Source organism: Balaenoptera musculus, chromosome 13, assembly GCF_009873245.2.
Source record: "Balaenoptera musculus isolate JJ_BM4_2016_0621 chromosome 13, mBalMus1.pri.v3, whole genome shotgun sequence".
Classification (NCBI taxonomy): domain Eukaryota; kingdom Metazoa; phylum Chordata; class Mammalia; order Artiodactyla; family Balaenopteridae; genus Balaenoptera; species Balaenoptera musculus.
In genome coordinates, this window is record NC_045797.1 from 59,120,501 (window position 1) to 59,143,083 (window position 22,583).

The 22,583-nt window shown below is 43.9% G+C and overlaps 1 protein-coding gene across 1 annotated transcript in view; it reads right to left on the reverse strand.

Moving 5' to 3' along the window:
• GALM (galactose mutarotase) overlaps positions 1-22,583 on the reverse strand; it is a 52,990-nt gene that overhangs the window by 21,701 nt on the left and 8,706 nt on the right. Inside the window, exons 3-4 of the mRNA XM_036873544.1 lie at positions 19,017-19,223; positions 14,252-14,333 (exon numbers count right to left, since the gene is read on the reverse strand). Of these exons, the coding sequence (XP_036729439.1) occupies positions 14,252-14,333; positions 19,017-19,223 (289 nt within the window). The remainder of the gene's footprint in view (positions 1-14,251; positions 14,334-19,016; positions 19,224-22,583) is intronic.

A 22,583-nucleotide genomic window follows, 5' to 3' on the forward strand; every position in this document is an offset into this window, starting at 1 on the left:
TCCAGTTACTCCTCCAGCTGTCGCAGTCTGGCTTCTCCCTTCACACTCTGTGAAACGGGTCAGCAGTGACGGCCACTACAGCCCCGGCACTCCGCCCAGGTCTCCCAGGCTGGACCTCTCTGGGATACTGATGTTGCTGGTCACTCCAAGACTTCTGGATGCCTTTTCTCCTTTTTCGCCTTCTTTCTCTGACCATCTTCTCAGTGCCTTTAGTGTGAGTCTTTCTTGCACCTTAAATATGGGTGGTGGTTTCCTCTGGTTCCCCTGGGTTTGGCCCTCAGACCTCTGATCTCCTCAACCTGTGGTTCCTCCCTGGGAAATCCACATGGCTTAATTTACAAAGCACATGCTGATTTATACTCCTGCACTCATTTCTCTCCTAACATCACACCCATCTGTCCAACCGCTTGCTGGACATCCCCACGTGGCTGCCCCACAGGCCCCTTAACCTCAAATACCCTGAGACCAAATCCACTCTTCCCCCAGCTCCTCCCATCTCTAATCCCACCCCCATGTCAGCTCCTTCTCCTCTATTCCCTGCTCCTTAATATCTCTATTTCTGCTGCCTAGGAGCTGCCCTAGAAACCTAGAAGCCATCATCATACAGCCTTCCTGCTTCCTCACCTACTACCATCCATTCAGGCCTCCTGATTTTTACTTCTTAAATATTATAAGACTACATTTCTTCCATCTGACCTCTCGTTTAGGTCCTCCTCATCTCTTGCTTGGACTACTAAAATAGACTTTTCATCAGTCTCTATCTCCAGTCAGGCCCTGCCCCCAACACTTGCTGGGGTGGTATTTGTAAAATGCCAGCCTTGCTAGGTCAATCCCCTGACTTAAAATCCTTCAAAGTCTTAAAGATAAAATCCTAGCTCCTTACTATGGCACAGAATGCCCATGAAGACTACACTCAACTACAAGGCTGGGACCAGGATGTGGCAATCTAGGACCCAGGGTGCAAAATTTAAGGAGACACTCGCTCTCAGGCGCTGACCCTGCGCCTGCATGACCCTGAAAGTGAGTGCTGCCTTAAATTTTGCACGCTAGGTGCTGCACCTCTCTTGCCTCGCCCTAGCCTCCACCCTGCCGAACTGTCTCTGTAGCTTTTGACTTAACAGCCTACCCTCACACCCACATTCCGTGCTTATTAGTACTCTTACTCTCCTTGTTGCTAGATCCCCACAGACACTAAGAAGCTTCTCGAAGCTCAGGGTGATATCGAGAAGGCCTCTTCCTACCCTCGCGTCCATGCTCCCTTAGTCCCATGGGCATCACCTCTGCCACTGCCCTGACTACATTAGAGTCTTCACTCCCTGTGAGCCTCTCAAGGGCACAGGTAGTGTTTCTATGGCCAGTGCCCCAGGGAGCATGTAGCAATCACTAGGTGTTCCACAAATGTTAGCTGAACTGAATGCAAGTCTGCTCTGAGAACTGGCTTGAGTTAGCCTCAGGCCCATGGCACAAAGCCCACAGTTACCTCTCATCCCTTTCAGAATGGGGTGACCTCTAAGGATTGTTATGCACCAGGTATGAACTAGAGCCAGGCCCCTGTCCAGACCTAGGGTGGGTGGGGGGGGGGTGGTAGCCATAAGCTCTTAAAGGGTGGCAGTCAGAGTTCTAGCAAATAACTCCCCTCTGACAAATTTACTTGCTGTTACTCTGAAATTTTCAGAGGAATAATGCAATGTCTGGCCAAGTGCTAATTTCTGAGCTTTCTTCCTGCCAAACTGTCACCATGCTGGCTCATGTTTGCCAATCTCGTAGCACTGATATTTTCTAGGAGCGAACACGAGTCGCTTTGCGAGTGTTCTGGAGTCTCATAAAGCTGTTCTTGGGGCTGTTTTATAAGGTGGGATTCAGTAATGCATCCCCTTGGAGGGTATCATTGCTACCAGGAGAGTTCCTTGGAGTTTCTGTATTGAACTTTCTTAGACACTGTCTAGGAGGGACCTGTCATAGAAGAAACAGCTCTAGGGTAAATAACAGTCTATAAGATCCAATATCACCAGTTTTACTCCTTTAGTGTCATTCAAGTATTTTCTTAACTGTAGCCTTATTTCTTTGAGGACAGGACCTGTGCTATGTACGTGGCTGTATGTTCTCCATGCTGCCTGGGTGTACCTATTTTGCTCAACATTGCTTCCCCAGGGCTGCATAGTACCTGGCGCATGGTAGGTACTTGATCTCAGCAGGTGATGGAGCATGGGAGAAGAAACTTGGGGGATAGACTGGGACCTGGAGGGGCTAGTCTCCAGAACTGCAGAGCTGAGGGTAACAAACACAACACCATGCTCTGGCTTTCCACTTACAGGGAGGCCCCAGCATGTCTGCCTGCTCCCACACTCCACAGACTGATGACCAGGCCTGGAATCCTGACTGCACAAGGGCTGGTGAGTATTGGAAGACAATTTCATTCATCTGATCAAGCAGAAACAAACTCTGGCCATCCAACCCAGAGTGTTGGCTGCTGTAGCTCCTCTGGGTAGGACCTTGGGGAAGTTACTCTTCTTCCTGGTGTGCCATCTTCCTCCTCTAGCTAGCCTTCTAGCTCCCTTTAGGGAATTTAATTTTAATTTAATAAAAATTTAATAAAAAAAAATTGTTTAAACCACGCTGAAGATTACAAAGAGGGAAATACACCATTGCTAGTCTCAAAAAAGATGACTATCTTGCAAACGATGCAACCGACAAGGGATTAATCTCCAAAATTTACAAACAGCTCATGTGGCTCAATATAAAAATACAAACAACCCAATCAAAACATGGGCAGAAGACCTAAATAGACATTTCTCCAAAGAAGACAGGGCTAAGAGGCACATGAACAGATGCTCAACATTGCTAATTTATTAGAGAAATGCAAATCAAAACTACAATGAGGTATCACCTCACACTGGTCAGAATGACCATCATCAAAAAATCTACAAACAGTAAATGCTGGAGAGGGTGTGGAGAAAAGGGAACCCTTCTACGCTGTTGGTGGGAATGTAAATTAGTACAGCGGCTATGGAGAACAGTATGGAGGTTCCTTAAGAAATTAAAAATAGAGTTACCATATGATCTAGCAATCCCACTCCTGGGCATATATCCAGAGAAAAACATGGTTCGAAAGGATACATGCACCCCAATGTTCATTGCAGCGCTGTTTACAATAGCCAAGACATGGAAGCAACCTAAATGTCCATCGACAGATGAATGGATAAAGAAGAGGTGGTACATATATACAATGGAATATTACTCAGCCATTAAAAAGAATGAAATAATGCCATTTGCAGCAACATGGATGAACCTGGAGATTATCATACTAAGTGAAGTAAGTCAGACAGAGAAAGAAAAATATCATATGATATCGCTTATATGTGGAATCTAAAAAAAAGTGATACAAACGAACTTATCTACAAAATAGAAACAGACTCACAGACTTAGAGAAAGAACTTATGGTTACCGGGGGGAAGAAGGAGGGGGAGGGATAGATTGGGAATTTGGGATTGACATGTACACACTGATCTATTTAAAATAGATACCCAACAAGGACCTACTGTATAGCACAGGGAACTCTGCTCAATACTCTGTAATAACCTAAATGGGAAAAGAATTTGAAAAAGAACAGATACATGTATAACTGAATCACTCTGCTGTACACCTGAAACTAATACAACAGTTAATCAACTATACTCCAATATAAGATAACAATTAAAAAACAAAACAAAACCAAAAAAAGATGACTATCTTTATGTATAATAATACATAATGGGGCAACCATAAATTATCATTACCTCAAGAGGGAAAACAAGACCAGAAAATCCCTCTGTGGACCAAGATGATGTGACCAACTCACACAGAGTTTGACACAGAATTTCAGGGGCTGGGGACTTCCCTGGCAGTCCAGTGGTTAAGACTTTGCCTTCCAGTGCAGGGGGTGTGGGTTCAATCCCTGGTCGGGAGCTAAGATCCCACATGCCTTGCAGGCCAAAAAACCAAAACATAAAACAGAAGCAATATTGTAACAAATTCAATAAAGACTTTAAAAAAATGGTCCACATCAAAAAAGTCTTAAAAAAAAAAAAAAGAATTTCAGGGGCTCATGAATCCCTTGAAGTTCTTTCATCATCTTCCCAGACATACAAGTATGGACCCTGGTTAAGAATATCTGGGTTAGAAGTTCCGTGTGGTCTTCGAATCATTGTTAGAAACTAACAGGACCTCAGAGTTCAACTAATGTAACCGTCATCTAATGAGATTTTACAGATTAGGTTATGAGGACCAAAGGGTTTTCATGGCTGACTTGAGAGCAAAGATGGTGGGTAGCAGAACTGAGACCTGCATCCAGGTTTGCTGAATTCCAGTTATCACACGGTATTGCTTTAATACACTATGTTTAAAACAAATGTAAAGAAGAGAGAAGAGTGGAAAAAGACTGACAAGGGGTGGAGGGGGAAAGGAAGGAGTAGTTGTTCATAGCATGTGCAGACTGGCTGCTACTTGGTTTCACTTTTCTGTTTATCATAGATTAGTTTTCTAGCTTCAAGCCAAAGAGACGGGGCCTGGAGCTTCAAGCCAAAGCTCCCTTCTAGCTTCCTACTTTGGATCTGTAACTAGTAAGTCCTGATAGAACATCTGAGGTAGACTTAATGGAGAGGAAGATTAGGGAGCCTGCGCACACTCTAAAACAGATTATGTCATTACGAAAACCCCAGAGCAACAAAGAATCCACTGTTTCCAGGACGTGGGGGAAACATTTCTAAGGAGAAAGTATGAGCCTTGAAGAGAGTAGGGGTATATGCAGCAAGGAAGGGGTATCGAGTGGTCCCTGTGGGTGGGAGGGGGATGCTGAAACAGGGTGAGGTGTGAGTGAGGCACGCTGGGGGATGGGTCTGGGAGGCAGCTGGTGTCTGGCCTGGGAGCCATCTAAAAGGTTTTTAAACTGGAGAGTATCAAAGTAAGATTTGCATTTTAGTTAGATATCTTTAGTAACCAGATGGAGGATAGATCTAAAGAGATTTTTTCCCCCTAGTTAGAGAGCTATTGTCCAGATTCATTTGTTCATTCACTGATCCCAAATTATGAAGCTCGTAATATAAACCTGGCGCTGATCTAGAGAAGAAAAGACAACCTACGCTGGGACAGTGACGATGGAGATGGAGCCATATAATCAATGATACATATTGAAGAGACAGATTCAAGAAATATTAGTTGTTAAAAATCATCAGGAGTGACTGACTAACAATATGGGGATGGGTGCAGGGAGGGACTGAAAAGGAAAGAGGAAGCATATTGATGGATGGTTGAAACAAATTCAGAGGATTTTTAGGGCATACTCTGTATGATACCATAATGATGGATACATGTCATTATACATTTGTCCAAACTCATAGAATATACCACACTAAGAGTGAACCCTAGGGACTTCCCTGGCGGTCCAGTGGTTAGGACTCTGCACTTCCACTGCAGGGGGTGTGGGTTCGGTCCCTGGTCAGGGACCTAAGATCCTTCAAGCTGCGCAGTGCGGCCCCCCCCAAGAAAGAGTGAAGCCTAATGAAAATTATGAACTTTGGGTGATAAAGACATGTCAATGTTGGTTTTTTTGTTTTTAATACATTTATTTATTTTATTTATCTATTTTTGGCTGTGTTGCATCTCCGTTGCCGCGTGTGGACTTTCTCTAGTTGCGGCCAGCGGGGGCTACTGTTCGTTGCGGTGTGCGGGCTTCTCATTGCGGTGGCTTCTCTTGTTGCGGAGCACGGGCTCTAGGCGCACGGGCTTCAGTAGTTGTGACACGTGGACTCAGTAGTTGTGGCTCGCAGGCCTAGTTGCCCTGCAGCATGTGGGATCTTCCCGGACCAGGGCTCGAACCCATGTCCCCTGCACTGGCAGGCGGATTCTTAACCACTGCACCACCAGGGAAGCCCCTCAGTGTAGGTTTATCAGTTATAACAAATGCACCACGCTGGCGGTGGGTGTTGATAAGGGGGGGCCGTCGTGTGGGAACGGGGGTTAGGGAAAATCTCTGTACATTCTGCTCAGTTTTTCTGTGAACCTAAAACTTCTCTAAAAAAAATTAAGTCTTATTACAAAAAATTAGCAGGCCCTGACGATGATGTTGAGTAGGGCGGGGAGGTGGGATGAAAAGGAAAGAGGAAGCATATTGATGGAGGGTTGAAACTCATATTATATCCACTATTTTAGAATTATATAAAGTCTAAAGGAGTTTTCTCTTAAGAAGCTCTGCAAAGATTAAAACACATAGATCAAAACAGTCTTCATCTGCACCATCTTTGAACTGGGAGACTACTTTGGAATTTGTTATTTCTCCAGGTCAGAGACTTAGACCTGCCCTAGGGAGGTAATTATAAAAGCAACTGAATTGTAGGTTGAACACAGAGAGGTTGAAATAAAATACAAATGTCTTGCTGAGCTTCTCTCCGCAGCCTCGTGGTAAGCCTTTCCTACCAGAATTCTAATTTTGTCAAAATGGGGTTGCTTTCATGTAATTTTAGTAGGACCTTTCAAAAATGGAGAGCAGCAAGAACTGCTCTCCACAAGTGAACACAGATGGGCTGGGGGACAAAGTGGGTTGGGTAAATTTTTATAAAAATAAAAGGTATCTCATCTCAAGGAAGAGAATAAGATGGGATTTTACTAATGTTACTTTAAGAGACAAAAGACCCAATCAAATCATTCATTTTTGCTGTCTTAATTACTTATCTACTACGAGTAAAGAATAGCACAATTAAAAGGGAAAAAAAAAAGCTATGTGCTGTAAATGCCTATAAAGACACACGCTTAGTTTTGCACTGTGCTGTACACATCATAAAGTCTTGCTGGGCTGGTGGCCCAGATCGCCTCCAAGTCTCACAGTTCTGTAAGGCGAAAGGATGAAATGTAATATTTACAACACTGGGAATGAATTAATCCCTGGAGAAACAGGGATTTTCTGTTTCTCACCTGCTCACATTCAGCTGGCTTAGTACCTGAGCAGGGTACCAGGGACCGTTTTCCTCCTGTTGCCACAGGGCAGGACACTAGACTCAGGCCTCAAAGCTAAATATCTGACATGTCAGCACAGAGACCTGGCACTGGAGTGTTCTCTCTCTGTGGACGTCCACCTGTCCTTCCTGGTAAACGGCTTCCAGGAGTTCCACCTCTGGGAAACTACAGGGAGAGCCCTGACATCAACATAAAAAACATACTCAAGGTGACCTGAAGATGCCCCAATAACAGAGTATGCACCCATCCTAAGTAGTAGCAAATGCTATAAGGGCTGCACATTTTTTTAAGTTGAGAAAAACAACTGCTCGGAAAAACCAAAGCTACTCGAACTGCTGACATGCAAACCCAGTTTTGACAGCTTAGCTGCAACTCTGCTCCTGGTCTACAGGTGAAATGAGCGCTCAGCCTTGCAGAGACCTTCTATTGGTGCAGGAGAGAGGTGCCTGTGAGCAAGGACCATGGCTCACATTTGCTGAGGCATTTCCAGTGGGCTTTGGGAAAAGGACAGCCTTTTACCAGAGCAGAGAAAGGGGAAGAATGAAGAAGCCACAGAGGACAGGCTGTTGTCTTCCAGGCTTTTTTGGCGGAAAAGGCTGACGACATTTTATATGCTCCCCCCAAAAGTGTCAAGAGGAAGAGAGGCAGGAGTGAAACAGGTGCCCAAGGCTGCTGGAGGGCTGTGGCCCTGCCTTGGGTAGAGGTCTAAATGCAGCTATAAGTTTAAGACGAAGGGATCTCATCATATTGTGCTTGCTTTGGTTCCCTGAAACCGTATGTCAAGGTATCCCTTTCCTCTCTATGTAATAAAGCCCAGTCAGTAAGCCTGTGATAAACAAAGTGGAGGACAGGACTTCACCTCTCCCTGCAAACACACATGGGGAAAAGGTCCCTTTTCACTGAGTACCTCAGCCACAGTATTACAACCACTGTAAGATAAGAGATGCTACTTTCTCATACAATGGGTTTTCCCATCACCTGAAAAATGATTTGCTGAGGGTCTGTAACCAAGGTAAAAACACCCCCAAAGTTTAGATCTGCCTCAGCATTTCCCTTAAGAACTCAGGTCACAGCTTTCATGAAGGGCAAACAAAAAGGAGTTGAAAAACAAATATAAGTATAAATTAACAGCCACAAAAGATGGAGACATGGCCTCTATCTTTGTCTTTCTTTTTTGTTTTTCTCTTTTTAAATATAATTTGAACAAACTTGTTTTCTGTTTTCTTTGCAGAAAAAAAAAAATTGAGAAGAAGGAGAAATGGGAAGGAAAACAGTGAGAGAAGCTGGGAGGCCACCTGTATAAAAGGTGGCAAAAGAACGAGAACTGACAACTGTCCAAAGCTTTATTTATTTATTAGTTTCTGGCTCCCTGTTTCTTGGCTATATGGTGATCTTGGCTATCTATATAGTCAAGAAATTCATTTAATTTTCTTTTTTTCTGTCTTTTCTTCCTTCCCCCCTCCCCCATCTAACCAGGTCTAGTTAAGGGCTTGCGTTTTAACACCAGACTACCTAGGTTTGCATTCCAGCTTTCCACTGCTCTTTAACTGAGTGGTCCTCCATAAGTCACTTAAACTCCTTTTGCTACAGTTTCCACATCCGTTAAGTAAGAAAAATGAGCAGAACCTACCTTATAGGGTTGTGGTGTGGATTATTTATAAAGTATCTCTGAAATACCAGCTATTATTATCATAAACCCTCACCTCATCTCACAGATAAACAGTATCTTCCTTTCTCTCAATTCAACACAACCTCAGTCTCTAGATACTGCATATCAATTCCCAGAACCCTTAACAAGTGTGGCTGGTCTAACAGGTTTCTTGCAGCACGTCTCACGGAAGTGGGCTTGGGGTTCAGTCCAGTCCAGTTCTGGCTGACTATCTGGTACACCTGTGAGTCTGCCCTGTGTGGACTGGCCTTGAACTCCAGGCCAGCCTAGGGTCATCCAGGGCCACCCCAGGGATTGCAGCCATATCAGAGCCTGGTGCAGATGGGACCTGGCCCCAGCCAACTGCTTATTGGCCCATCCATTTTCTGCCACCAAAAGCATGCCCTGAATGCTTCAGAAGCCCAGCACTTCCCTGGGGACAGTCCTGCTGTTTCCTGCACTGCCCATTCTTTTTTTTTTTTTTTTTTTTTTTTTTTTTTTTTTTTATAAATTTTATTTATTTATTTATTTGGCTGTGTTGGGTCTTCGTTTCTGTGCAAGGGCTTTCTCTAGTTGCGGCGAGCAGGGACCACTCTTCATCGCGGTGCGCGGGCCTCTCACTGTCGCGGCCTCTCTTGTTGCGGAGCACAGGCTCCAGATGCGCAGGCTCAGTAGTTGTGGCTCACGGGCCTAGTTGCTCCACGGCATGTGGGATCTTCCAAGACCGGGGCTCGAACCCGTGTCCCCTGCATTGGCAGGCAGATTCTCAACCACTGCGCCACCAAGGAAGCCCTGCACTGCCCATTCTTGTTCATCTCCGTCAAAAACACATTTCTCCTCCCCACTGCCTGGCAAAACGCTACTTGCCCTTCCAAGTTTTATTTCATTCTCATCTCCTCTACCTGGGAGCCCCCAGGCAGTGCTTTCCTTCTGTACCAAGTCTCTTAGTTACATCTACTTTGACATGATTTTCCAGGTCAGTGGATAATATTCTGGCTGATTCCTCCACTAAACTGTGAACTCCTGGCAAGCCCAGCTATACTGGGGAGGCATTTCTGAATGACCAAATGACTTTGGACTCGTCTCAGTTAAGCCACTTGCTCGTGGGCTTTTGGTCGATGTTAAGAGTCAGATGAAATCTGAGCTCCTAGAGACTTCCTCTCTGCTGAAAGTGGGCCAGACATGTGAATTCTTATATCACTGAAGGGTACAGTAGAAGTTACTGCCCTTTTTGAGGAAGTTACAAAGGAATAATACAATTATTTGTTTCTTAAGCATTTCTGAGAAAGGAGGAGGAAAAAAACCCCTATAATTTCAGTTGGTGTCATTGGGCAAACAGATATAATCTATGAGGGACCAGCTAATGTATGGATATGTAAAAGATAATTACAAATTTTTCATGAGCTCTGAAGTTGTTGCAACTTATTTACTTCTGTAATAGAGTTCTAATGAATTTGAAGGGTGGTGGAGACAGCCGTAAAATGTTATACTAAGAGCCTTGTAGAATCACAGAATGTAAGAGTTACAAGTGACCTTGCAGACCAATTATTGGTTCTTAATCATGAGTGCATAATAAAATTTTCACTGGTCCACAGAAAACTGAGATAGATTTGGATAATCAGCTGTCACATTTCTTTAAAAAGTAAGAAAAATTGGGCTTCCCTGGTGGCGCAGTGGTTAAGAATCTGCCTGCCAATGCGGGAGACACGGGTTCGAGCCCTGGTCCGGGAAGATCCCACATGCCGTGGAGCAACTAAGCCCGTGCGCCACAACTACTGAGCCTCCGCTCTAAAGCCCGCGAGCCACAACTACTGAGCCCATGTGCCATAAGTACTGAAGCCTGTGCACCTAGAGCCCGTGCTCTGCAACAAGAGAAGCCACCGCAATGAGAAGCCCACGCACCGCAACGAAGAGTAGCCCCTGCTCGCTGCAACTAGAGAAAGCCCGTGCGCAGCAACAAAGACCCAACGCAGCCAAAAATAAAAATAAATTAAAAAAAAAAAAAGGGGGGCTTCCCTGGTGGCGCAGTGGTTGAGAATCTGCCTGCCAATGCAGGGGACACGGGTTCGAGCCCTGGTCTGGGAAGATCCCACATGCCGCGGAGCAGCTAGGCCCGTGAGCCACAATTACTGAGCCTGTGCGTCTGGAGCCTGTGCTCCGCAACAAGAGAGGCCGCGACAGTGAGAGGCCTGCGCACCGCGATGAAGAGTGGCCCCCGCTTGCTGCAACTAGAGAAAGCCCTCGCACAGAAACGAAGACCCAACACAGCCATAAATAAATAAATAAATAAATAAATAAAAAGACTTTCTATTTCAAAAAAAAAAGAAAAATTCAATTTAAAGGGTCATTTTTTATTCTGAGATTAAATTTTCTCCACTTTTGCGGTGTTAATATATTCTTTCTTTTATGAAAAATGGTGATTATGAATGGTAGCTTCAGCTTTTTTTTTTTTTTAAATGTAGCCTATTTATCTCTGTTCCTTATTATTATCCCAATTGGTTAAATGTTTTTTAATTGAAATATAATATGCATATATTCCCAATTAATTTTAATAGCCCTGTTATTTGTAATAGCTTTCTAGCTTGGCAAAATGAAAAGTTGGGCAACCCCAGATAAGTTTCCCAAACTGTTTTTTAAATAAAATTTATGGGTCTGATTTATGAAAATTTATGAACCCTGATTGAGTTCAACCTCCTATTTGCAGAAAAGGAAATAAGAGTCTATAAAGGTTAAATGTTAAAGCATTATACATGCACCCAAGGTCCCCTAGCTAGTCAATAGCAAAGCCAAGACTAGACGCTGGGCTCTTGCCTCCCTGAAAGTCCAGAGATCTCACAGCTGATTCAACTTCACAGGTGTTCAGTATTAGTACAGAGCGTAGAACTTGATCCTAAAGCCACTTACAGTGGAGAACTGAGATGAACATGAGTTCTATGCAGTCAATTAGATTGCATGTTAAGCTGTACTTTGCTTTGCCACAATTATCTCTTACAATCATGACAAATAATCTTCACCTGGTATGAGTTATGCATTTTTTTTTTTTGTGATTTTCATATGATCAAAACTCAGCAGGATAGCATAAAATTTTATAGATATACAGAAATAAATATGCCCTTATTTCATCACCTCCATGTATAAGCTACTTAGTTCATTTTCTTCCTTATCAATCAGAAAACAGGAGCTGCCACCATTTTTCCCTTGCAGTTCACATCACATAGTTCTAATGCAATAATTCTGCATCTAGGACAAGATGGGCCAGCTTATTCACGTCCATCTATTGAGCCATGTCAATATCAGAAGATAACACATTACCAAGACAAACATAAAAGCCCTGGAGCCAGAAAAACATTCAACACTGTGATGCCAAAAATTTTTAATCCGTGTATCTTGATTCCTTATTATTATTCTACTTAGTTTTGTAGTCGCCTTGTTTATGGGAGTTTCTAATTCCTGCTGTTAACTGAAGTTGCTGTTCAGTATGCAGGCTCACATTCTTTTTCCCCTTAAGAATTTTGAACTAGCAGCCATAAACACAGCCCTATTGTTTTAAAGATGCCGAAATAAAGACGCCCGAACAAAAGCCCTTACCTAAAGTAAGGCAGGTAGGTGCCCAGTAAACTTTAGTATCTTACTTGGATCCCTGGGTCTTTCTTTTTTTCCAATTTTGAAAATTTGAAATAATTTTAGACTTACAAAAATGTTGCAAAAATAATATATCTATGTGTACCCTTCACCCACCCTTCTCTGCCCTTTTTCTGCCTCATGATCCAGTCTAGGATCCCATGTTGCATTTAATTATTGTATCTCAATCTCCTCTGTGACTGCTCCTCAGTCTTTTTTTGTCCTTCACGATCTTGATATCTTTGAAGAGTACTGGTCAATTATTTTGTAGACGATCCCTCAATTGGGTTCATGTAATGTCTTCTCCTGAATGGACTGAGGTTCTGCATTTTTGACAGAAAGCCACACAAGTGATGTGCTTTTTTCAGTGCATCATATGAGGGGGATGTAATGTCAATAGTCTTATTACTTGTGATGTAAACCAAGTAACTAACAAAGATGGTGCCCTTGGCTTCTAATTGCTCATATTGTATCATCTAAGCCCTTTATTGGAGCAGGGGTGACAACTAAGGTAGTAGTACCCTTACACAGAGTGGGAACAGAAGGGACAGGTCTTTCTGACCTTCCACACGTAGCTACCATAGCAACGGGCTTCTGGAGGGCTGGCGCCCTAAACAGAAGCCTGAGAGAACAGACCACAGGACATAAACCATCTGATAAAGGAGCTATGAGGTAACACATCTGAGAAGTCAAGTCACTGTCAGACACAGGCAAGGGACCTAGATCAGGCAAGGGCAGCACGAAGGTGGCCCTTCCTCCAGAAGGCGAACTGATACAGAAAGTGTTTGTGTCTTTCTAGATTTCTGTTCTTCCTTCCCTTCATCCTCTACTTTTGTTTACCTTAGTTTTCTTTGACGATGCCTTCTACATTCAGCTGATCTCTGATTTTAACAAAATCCCAATAAGAATATGTATCTACTGCTTTGGGGATAATTACTACAAGTTAATTTCTATAAACTGCCACAAATAACAGCACCCCTGCCCTTCATCTTGCTGTCATCTACCTGTCCCCTGGAGCCAGATGGGGGTACATGTACAATCTAGTACAAAACTATACCCGTCAATCCTGGAGATAACACATGAACCAAGGTTCTTTCTTTCCTTTTTTAAATTGAGATATAATTCACATACCCTTTTAAAGTGCACAATTCATCAATGTTTAGTATATTTACAAGGTTGTGCAACCATCACCACTGTCTAATTCCAGAATCTTTCAGCCCAAAAAGAAATCTAGTACCCATTGTCATTCCCCATTCTCCTCTGTCCCCAGCACCTGGCAACTCACTAATCTACTCTCTTATCTCTGTGGATTTGCCTATTGAACCAAGGTACTTTTGATCCCAAATAATAATAACCAAAATGATCTCAATCCACTAAACCTAGGAGACACACACACACACACACACACACACACACACACACACACACACACACACATGAAATTTGACTCTGCCAACACCTCGCCTTCCCTTTTGGTACGCAGAACTCCTCCTTCCACCCCATCCCCTTAACTGTGTCTCGGAGGTGATGTATCTGTATTTGTCCCCCTCAGGGTACAACCCATCCAACCCTTTCCTTTCCTGTCAAAAGCCATGGCATGTTCTATCAGCGTCCTGCATCTGTGAGGTAATGCTTGGGTCAATTTATCTCTGCTAAGATGCTAAGGAGTAACAGATTTACATTTTAATGGAGAACTTCTGGAGTCTATGGCTCAGCTAGGATGACCATCTGACCCAGTTTTTTGGGATTATCTCAGTTTATGCCTGTTGCCCTGGCAAAATTATTAATAGCATCCCCTTTCCCTCTCAAGAGTGTCCTGGTTTGGGTGTTTAAGTATATGGTCACCCAATTATAACTAAAATAAATGACTAATCATGGTAATTATGGGCATTGTGTCAGGCCAACAAGGGAAATATATTTAGGGAAATGAAGTTTTAATGTTTCTCACATTGCACCCCAGCTCTGCATTCCCATAAAAGGTTTAAATTCACCAACCTGTAGGAATCAGGGTTTCATCCACAGGCAAAAAAGCATCAGCTTCTATAGTGACTTCATGGTCATATATATTCGGGGAACCCTGGGAGAGAAAAAGTAGAGAAAGAAAAGAAGGTTTAATGCTCAGTCTTATTTTATATATTTGCTTTATAACTTCTCCTGCAGAAATGTTTTCAAGTATTGACGAAAACTTTAGAAATCCCATTTGACCTATGATGATGATTAATTCGTTCATTTAAGTTAGGTAGATAGGGGCTCAAAAATAGCAGGCGATACATTTGGAAGAAACTTTCGAGTGTGACCCCAGCGTGCATGTTCTTTTCTGAATGGAATTATGAAAGTGAAAAGTCAGAGAAACAAAAGTGGTTTGAAAGCCCTTTGGATTTTGACTTATTAGCAGAGGGTTTTCTTCTACTGCCCTCACATGCCAGGCAAACAAAAGAGCAAGCGTCAGTGACCTGTAACACACAGGTGCTGGGCAGCCAAAGCATCACCTCTAGGCTCACTAGGGTGGGCCATGTCACCCCTTCTCTGGCCTAGTTCCCACTCAGAGGACCCACTCCCTGCTCCATGGCAGAAGCCTGGAAGTCAGAACTGGGGTCCCATCTCCCCCGTAAAGATGCAGCCGGCTCTCCTGGTGGAGTCAAAGGCTGGTCCCTGAAGCACTGGTCAGTGGTCAGAAAGGCCTGGGGTCTAGTTCTGGACTTATTTCCTTCAGTATAAAATTGGGCTGACGTCCCCATTCTGTCCAGGGTTCTTGGGGAACAGTTCAGTAAGGATGTGTTGTGTTGTTTGCAAACTGGAAAAGACACATATATGTTTCTTATAAAAAGGATTACATTTTAATAGCGGTATTTTAAAAGCTTCACAGCAAAAGATGTGGAAAGGAAACCAAGTGAGGGCTTATGCTGAGTGAATGCTCAAAAATAAACGAAACCAGTGGTTTGCAGCTAGGGATGATTTTGCCCCACAGGTGTCTCGAGACATTTGAGACATTTTTGATTGTCACGGCTGAGGGTGGTAATGCTACTGGGGAAGCAGTCGTGTGAAGAGGCCAGGGATTCTGCCAAACAGCCTACCATGCTCAGGACGGCCTCCGCACCCCGGCAACACGGAGTCATCTGGCCCCAAATGTCAACAGTGCCGAGGCTGAGAAACCCTGAACTCAGCTAAATTGAAGGCTCCGAGGGCTTCCTGAGAAGTGAGCAGACAGAGGCAGAGCGCTCTGGGTTGACTGAAAACGTGTTCTGCTGTCAGAAGGCCTCAGCCACACGACCAAGTGGAGTCGTCCAGAGGACGAAGGCCAAGGTTTCAGAGGCTGTGAGAATCGATGTCTAAACATGAGAGAAATTGGTTTATTTACACTACCAGGAGGCTCTGTTTCTAAAGAACTATGATTCCCTTGTACTGTCCCAGCGGTCAAGGGTAGGAGTGGGTGGAAGACAAGGCTGGGGCAGAGGCTTCTGCCCACACTATCTTAGCCACGTGTTTGGTCCCTGATCTGACCTGGGGAGGCAGGTCCAAAATGGGAGTGGCCTGCACTCCTGCCTAGAGCTGTTCCAGCCTAGAGGGGTCTCTCTCCTGGGTGGCTCTCCCTACTGTCACCTCATGCCTCAGGCTACTGCCAGGACCGAAGAGGCCCCTGGGACTGAGGGCAGCAGCTGTCACGGAGTGAGAATTTAGGACTCTTTCTTTGGCTCTAATTGTTCAATGCTTAGTTCAAGTTTGAGTAGTATTCCATTGTATAAATATATCACAACTTATCTGTTCTCCTATTGATAGACTTTTGGGTTGTTTTGAGTTTTTTTTAGTATTATGAATAGAGCTTCTTAGGAATTTCCTTGTTCTGTTTGTTTTTTAGCACTAGGGCAGGAAGAAAATGATTCAGTATGAAAATCACACACCACTAAATTGGGTCCAAGATGTTGGGAAGAAGCCTGGGAGGAGAAGGAAAGCAACACTGGCTAGGCACCCACTCTCTGAATTGTTGGGTCATTAAACAGCAGTAACATTCCTTCAGCAAAGGAAGCACGCTTTTCATTTTATGACTCTTCTGACCTGCAATAATGCAATGTCTACTCTGGTGGAATATTACTGTTGGATTCTTTTCCTTTTCAGGCTGATGAAAACTTGGCAAGGAATGCTGATTCACAAACAGAACTGAGGCCCATCTCTGAGTTCAGTGTTTGCTTTGGTTAACTTTGGCTGCTACTGTTTGTAACATTAACCATTTACAGAGCTCACTGCGGCTTGGATGGGGCTTTAAAGACCTTTTTGTGCATTGCCACTACCACTTCCTTACTTCAGCTCTTATCACCTCTAGCAGGATATAACAGACACTATTGGTTACTACCCAAAAGCTATCTCAACTCCATTATCAGCACCCTCCCTTTCCCCTGGCAGAACACTGACTTGTTGATTTAGCCTATGTGAGGATATATTCAGGGAAAGGACCCGCACCCAGGCCCCAGAGGACAAACTTTGATTTGTCTAAGCCAACCATGGTAGTCTAATTCCCTTGCTGGTGATTGGGTTAATCAGAGCGTAAGACACACTTCTGGCCAACAAAACGTGAGGAAAGTCTGCTGAGGAGCTTCTAGAAAAAGTTTTGCTTGTTCTTAAAAATGGAACATTAGAGATATGAAAAAAAGAATAGTTCCTTTTTTTATCTCTGGACATGACTATATGAAGAGGTGATTCATGGAGCTGTGGCAACCATCTTGTGACCATGAGGGGATAAGCTGGAAGACAAAAACCATAGCACCGAAGAAGCAGAATGGAACGACAGAAGAATTTGGGTCCTTGATGACATACCTACACAGTCATACCAAAACCAGAACTATTGTTTTTCATCTCAAATTGCCCCAGGCCTGCTTTCATAGCTCTTTAGATAAAGTTTCAGTTAAAAAAAAAAGTTCTCCCAGTTTTGTGTTAGATAAGAAAGGAACAGCCAAAAAAAATCAACCAACCTGCAACCTACATACCTTTTCCATTCTTTGAAAAACACAGTGCTCTCCTCCCCCTAGGCCTCCGACACTCAAACTTAGAAGTGATGAGTCAAAGTTTGACCCCCAAGTAGGACAAAAATACTGCTTATTAAATTTAAAAAACAAACAAAAAGAAAATATATAAGATGAGCTGACTATTGTAAATATCAAGTTTCGAGCTATTTACCTGGGGAGGGTTTAAGACACACAATAATGCTTTTCCGGGTAGGGCAAGAGATGTTCTGAAAATGCAGACAGACCCCTTGACCCCAGGCCGGGTAACTGCCTACCAACCCTTACCTGATGCTCCAAAAGGCTGGTGGCCCTCACCCACCCCATCCCTGAAGCTAGAGGCTGTGGATTTGCGTGTGGATTTGCACTGTACTTACTAAGACAGCACACAGAAGGGAGTTGACCCTGACCGCCCTTCTGTGTGGGGTCTGTGATCTGGGAAACTATTCAGCCTCTGGAAAAAAATTTAGAAATTTTTAGGAGTCACTCCAAGTCCTTGTAGGATTGGAAGGGTGGAAAATTCTGGTCAGGAGGGTCCTCCTCTCACGTAAGCAGAAAGAGCCTTAGTGAACCTTACGTTCCCATTTTGCATCCTTCACTGGAACACATTGGCAGAGTAATACTTCACGCCTAATTTCTCTTTCTATTTCTGAATCTATTCCTTTAGATCACCCCCTTAGTTACAAAACTGTGGAAAATAGTGAAAAATCACCATGATCTACTACCCACATAAAACCATTAATATATTGTTCTATTTCTGTCAAGTTTCTTTCTGAACTTATTTTAAAAAGTGGGGTCTTTACGCTCATGATTGCAGTCTCTTATGGCTTGTGCGTGTTTATTTTGTGTTTATTTTTTGGTTTGTCTTTAAGATCTCAAGAAGCATGGTGGAAGTTCCTGAAGATAAGGAACAAGCAAGTGAAGAACCGTCTTTCTTATTTTCAAATTATGTCAGAACCAATTAACTCATGCTATTTGAAAAGATTCTAGAAAAAAAATCAGCATATCATCAACAAACTCCTAAAAAGTGTAAAAATGCAAGATATTACTAGCTGGCTGTGAACATCGTCTTGTGGTAGGAAATCATGCCAAAGCGATTCAAGTCTAGTATACAATGATGAGCTTCTTAGATGAAGAGAAAGTCATAGATAGAATCTACAGATTTCAGCTAAGCCTTTTATTCTGTCTCATGTAATAGCCTCCTCAGCAAGCTAAAATATTATCATTAGGAGGAAATGAGGTAGTTTAGAGGGAATTACCTAAGGGGGGCTGTCAGTGTCTCCACACCACTCCTAGGGTGGGCCGTACAGCGGGAGCACACAAACATTGGCAGCATTTATCTAAAGGGGCTGGGCTAAGTACATCTTCAAGGATCCAGTGATGGAAAATGCCTTAATTGGAAGTAATTTTGGTGGGGGGGCGGGGTGGTAAGAGTGAAACTGGGGAAGCAAATGTAAGCACTTGTTACAATTAGATGACAGGGAGTTCTTTAAATAGCTTGTTACCTGTCTGAGCGTGTGGGGCAGCACAATGTACTCAAGGTACTCATTTCCCTATAACTTCCATTTGTGGACCACCTACTAGGAGTCAGATGCTTTGCTGGGCACTTTTCCTCATCCCAGGGGCGACCCCATCGCCAGGGTAATTCCATACTGGGTTAGCCTCTCCAGTCACTCCCCCAGGTCATTCCACAAAGCACAATGCAGGAGAGAAGAGGCAAGTGACACTTCACACTACAGCAGGTGATCAAAGGCAAGTTCACCTACCTGGCCTGCCAGGTTGAAGTAAGAATGGTTGGTCAGATTGACCGGAGTGGTCTGACTGGCCTGTGCTCGGTAGTTGATCACGAGCTCCCCGCCATCCAGTGTGTATGTCACCCAGGCTTTTAACTCTCCAGGGTAGCCTTCCTCACCATCTGGACTGACCCGTGAGAACTCGACTCCATTTGACAGCACCTGAGGGGTCCAGAGGACCTGGAAGAAAGTGTTTTTGAAGCTGTTTAGTCACTCCAATCCCAAGCGAAATGCCACATTTCAATATTTAAAGACAACTTGGCATCTAAAAAGTAAAACAAACTAGTGAATATAACAAAAGAGAAACAGACTCACAGATACAGAGAACAAAGTAGTGGTTACCAATGGCGTTACCATAGGGGTAGGGGATTAAAGGTACAAACTACTGTGTATAAAATAAATAAGCTACAAGGATATACTGTACAGCATGGGGAATATAACCAATATTTTATAATAAATTTAAATGGAACATAATCTTCAAAAATTGTGGATCACTGTGTTGTACACCTGAAATGTATATGTAATCTTATATGCCTTATTGAGTGCCCATTATGAGCCTAGGCTCTTTGCTAGAACCTTCGCAGACACTATCTGTTTCAGGGCTGACGTAAAGTAGGTGCCATTATCCTCATTTAAAGATGAGAGAATGGAGGCTCAGAAAGGATAAACTGCTTGTCCCAGGCCACACTGCTAATAAAACGGTGGATTTGAATCAAGTAGTCTAATCCTGAGCCTGCTTCCTTATTCTACACCATCAGAGGACAAGGTAGCCAGAGACCTCCCCAGTCCCTTTGGGGAGCTCTGGGGTCACTAGGAAAGGGGCCCTTTGCAGACATGAGACCTCCATTTGTTGGGTGCTCGCCAGCCAGCCACTGACCTGGTGCTTTACATAAACCATTTTATAAGGTAAGGATTTAGTTGAACCAACCGAAATTACCATCTTTATAGGTCAAAACAGTTGAGCACTGGCAATTTCACATGGCTCCAACTAATATTATTACCCCCATTTTGTAGATGAGCAAACTGAGTTCAGGGGAGTTAACTTGCCCACTTCCACCTCCCACATTCCAGGGGATGGAGTAGAACCCTTTCATAATTCATGCAATTGTTTGAAGGGGAGAAATATCTTGTTTAAAGTCATACATGTAATTAGTGACAGAGCTAGGATTCAAACTTAGCTTGACAGTCTACACTATTCCACATCTTACTTTCAGTCAATGTTTTGTTCCAATCTTCGTTTCCAACAGCAGAGTTGAGGCCAAACACTGTCATTGCAAATAGAGCTGGAAGATAATAACTTCTGTGGGTCACAGGAATGGCCCACGAGCCCAGGCTCTGCCCACCCACTCCTGGCATGGCCTGGATCTCTCTCACTGACACTGCATTTACCAGGAAGAGGAGCTCAGTGGGAACGGAGGTCTCTGCCTTCACCTACAGTGAAAGCAGCTGGTATTTGAAACAAATTCGCTGACCTTAGTAAAAAATTAATTTCACACCCTAATTATCTCCCGGAAATGTTGCCTGGTATATGTGTGATTAAAAAAAGAAAAAGGAATCCCCAAACGGAAAATTTTAGGAATAAAATATTTGAAATAAAATCGTCTTAACTTGCTACCTAGTTTTTTTCCTTTAGAGAAAGGACACAATGGAAAGATTTTTGTGTAAAGCAATATTATCAGATTAAGCGGAAAGTATAATTCCTATTCACGGGAGGATTTCCCTGACCCTATGGTTTCCAAATTTCCTGAAAATTTCCACATTTGTATCTCTAGGCCTACTTACACCATTTCTAATCCTGTCAGGTTATTCAAATTTCATCTTTAAAAAAATGTGTTGGTATAAATAGAAAAACACATACCTGCAAACCAACAATTATTCAGTAATTGTTGAAACCAAATTGTTTAGGGCAACTTAAAACAAAGTCCATGTGATACTACTCATGTTGCTACATGAAAACCTAGTGGCCTAAAACTTTCAATGGCTCCAAGATTACATGCCAAGTCTTTCCCCACCCCTCTGTGGGCTGTTGCACAGCCACTCTCCAATATCCACTTATTAAATGACCTATCTTTTCTTCAAGAACAGTTCAAATCCAATCTCCCTAGTTGCCATTAATTTGTCCATACCCAGTTCCTGCAGCACACCGCTGGCATCTGTATTATGGGGCTTGTTGCCTGCAACAGTTATGGAAGAGTCCCTCACTATACTGGAGTCTCAGGAATCCCCATCTCCCTGGTTCACAGAAGGGGCTCAGTTAACACATTGCATAGAAGGACATGAATGCTATCCTTCTGCGTTTGTTCATACAGGGCACGCCCCATTACGCAACCCCACAGAAAATTCCGTGTGGAACAGGTGAGCAGAACAAGCTAGAACAAGGCGCTGAGGCTCCCCTGAAGATCCCTGGCCAGACAGAGCTGGGCCTAACTTCCTCTGGTTGGGGTTTGCCCATGGCCCTGGCATATTCCAGAGACCCTCTGCCCTAATACTGCCAGGACAGAGGCTACCCTCTGCCTTCATGTCTCCCTGGCGTGAGGAGTTCCATCATGGAGGAAAGGGGAAGTGATGGGGCAGTCTGGCTCTGAACCACAGACAGGAAGCTGGTAGGACAGGGGAAACAGAGAGTGACCAACTTCCTTCAACAGCATGGGTGGCGGTAAGAGGTAGAAAAGAAACAACTGGGATTCTTAACTGCCATACGTGTTCCTGTCTTCTCTGGCTTTTCTCTAGGAAGTAACCTGGGTGGTATAATTTAAAGGAAAGCTAACTACCAAAATTACCTCTCTGAAATTAGACTAGTAACAGAATCACCGGGGTTCACCTGCAGGCTCCCACGCAGCTAGGAAACAGGAGGGCAGGCATTCCTACCTCAGGGAGAAGCTGTTTGATCAATTTGTTTTCCTAACCTGGTTTTCCAGGGATTCGCTTAGGGAGTGGGAGTTTTAACGTGGAAAGGGGGAACCGGGGAGGATCGAGGTCATTTTGAGGCGTGAGGCACTTCTTTGGAAGGGCAGCCTGGATGTGGCACCACAATGCGTAGGGAGGGGGCTCACAGACAGAAACACGGGGTGTGTTGGGTTGGGGGCACCCACAGCAGCGTGGCGGACACCAGCAGTTGTAGTATAGGAATGAGGGCTTTGGGTCAGGCAGCCCAACTTAGGAGTTGTGTGGCCTTTCAGGGCCTCAGATTTCTCATTTGGTGACAGTACAGGGTTCTAGTGAGGGTGGGAGGTGATATATGCAAATGTCTTGTGCAAGAAGTGGTGGGTATTATCTTTAATCCACTTTTCTGTTGTGCCTAAGGTCAACCAGCCCTGATGCCAACACTGTGAGAAAGGTGCTCCCTGTCTTTCCTAAGGGCTGTCGTCCTTTCACTCGGGGCTCTCCTGCCTATTAGAGTCAGATGGGCTAGGGAAGGGTGGCTCCTGGACACAGCAGGCACATCTGCTCCCCCAAACCGTGGGAGCAGCCTCTTTCCTGTATCACCTTACCATGCATTTGCTCTAGGGCCTAGGGTTGTGCCTGGCAAATAGAAGGTAT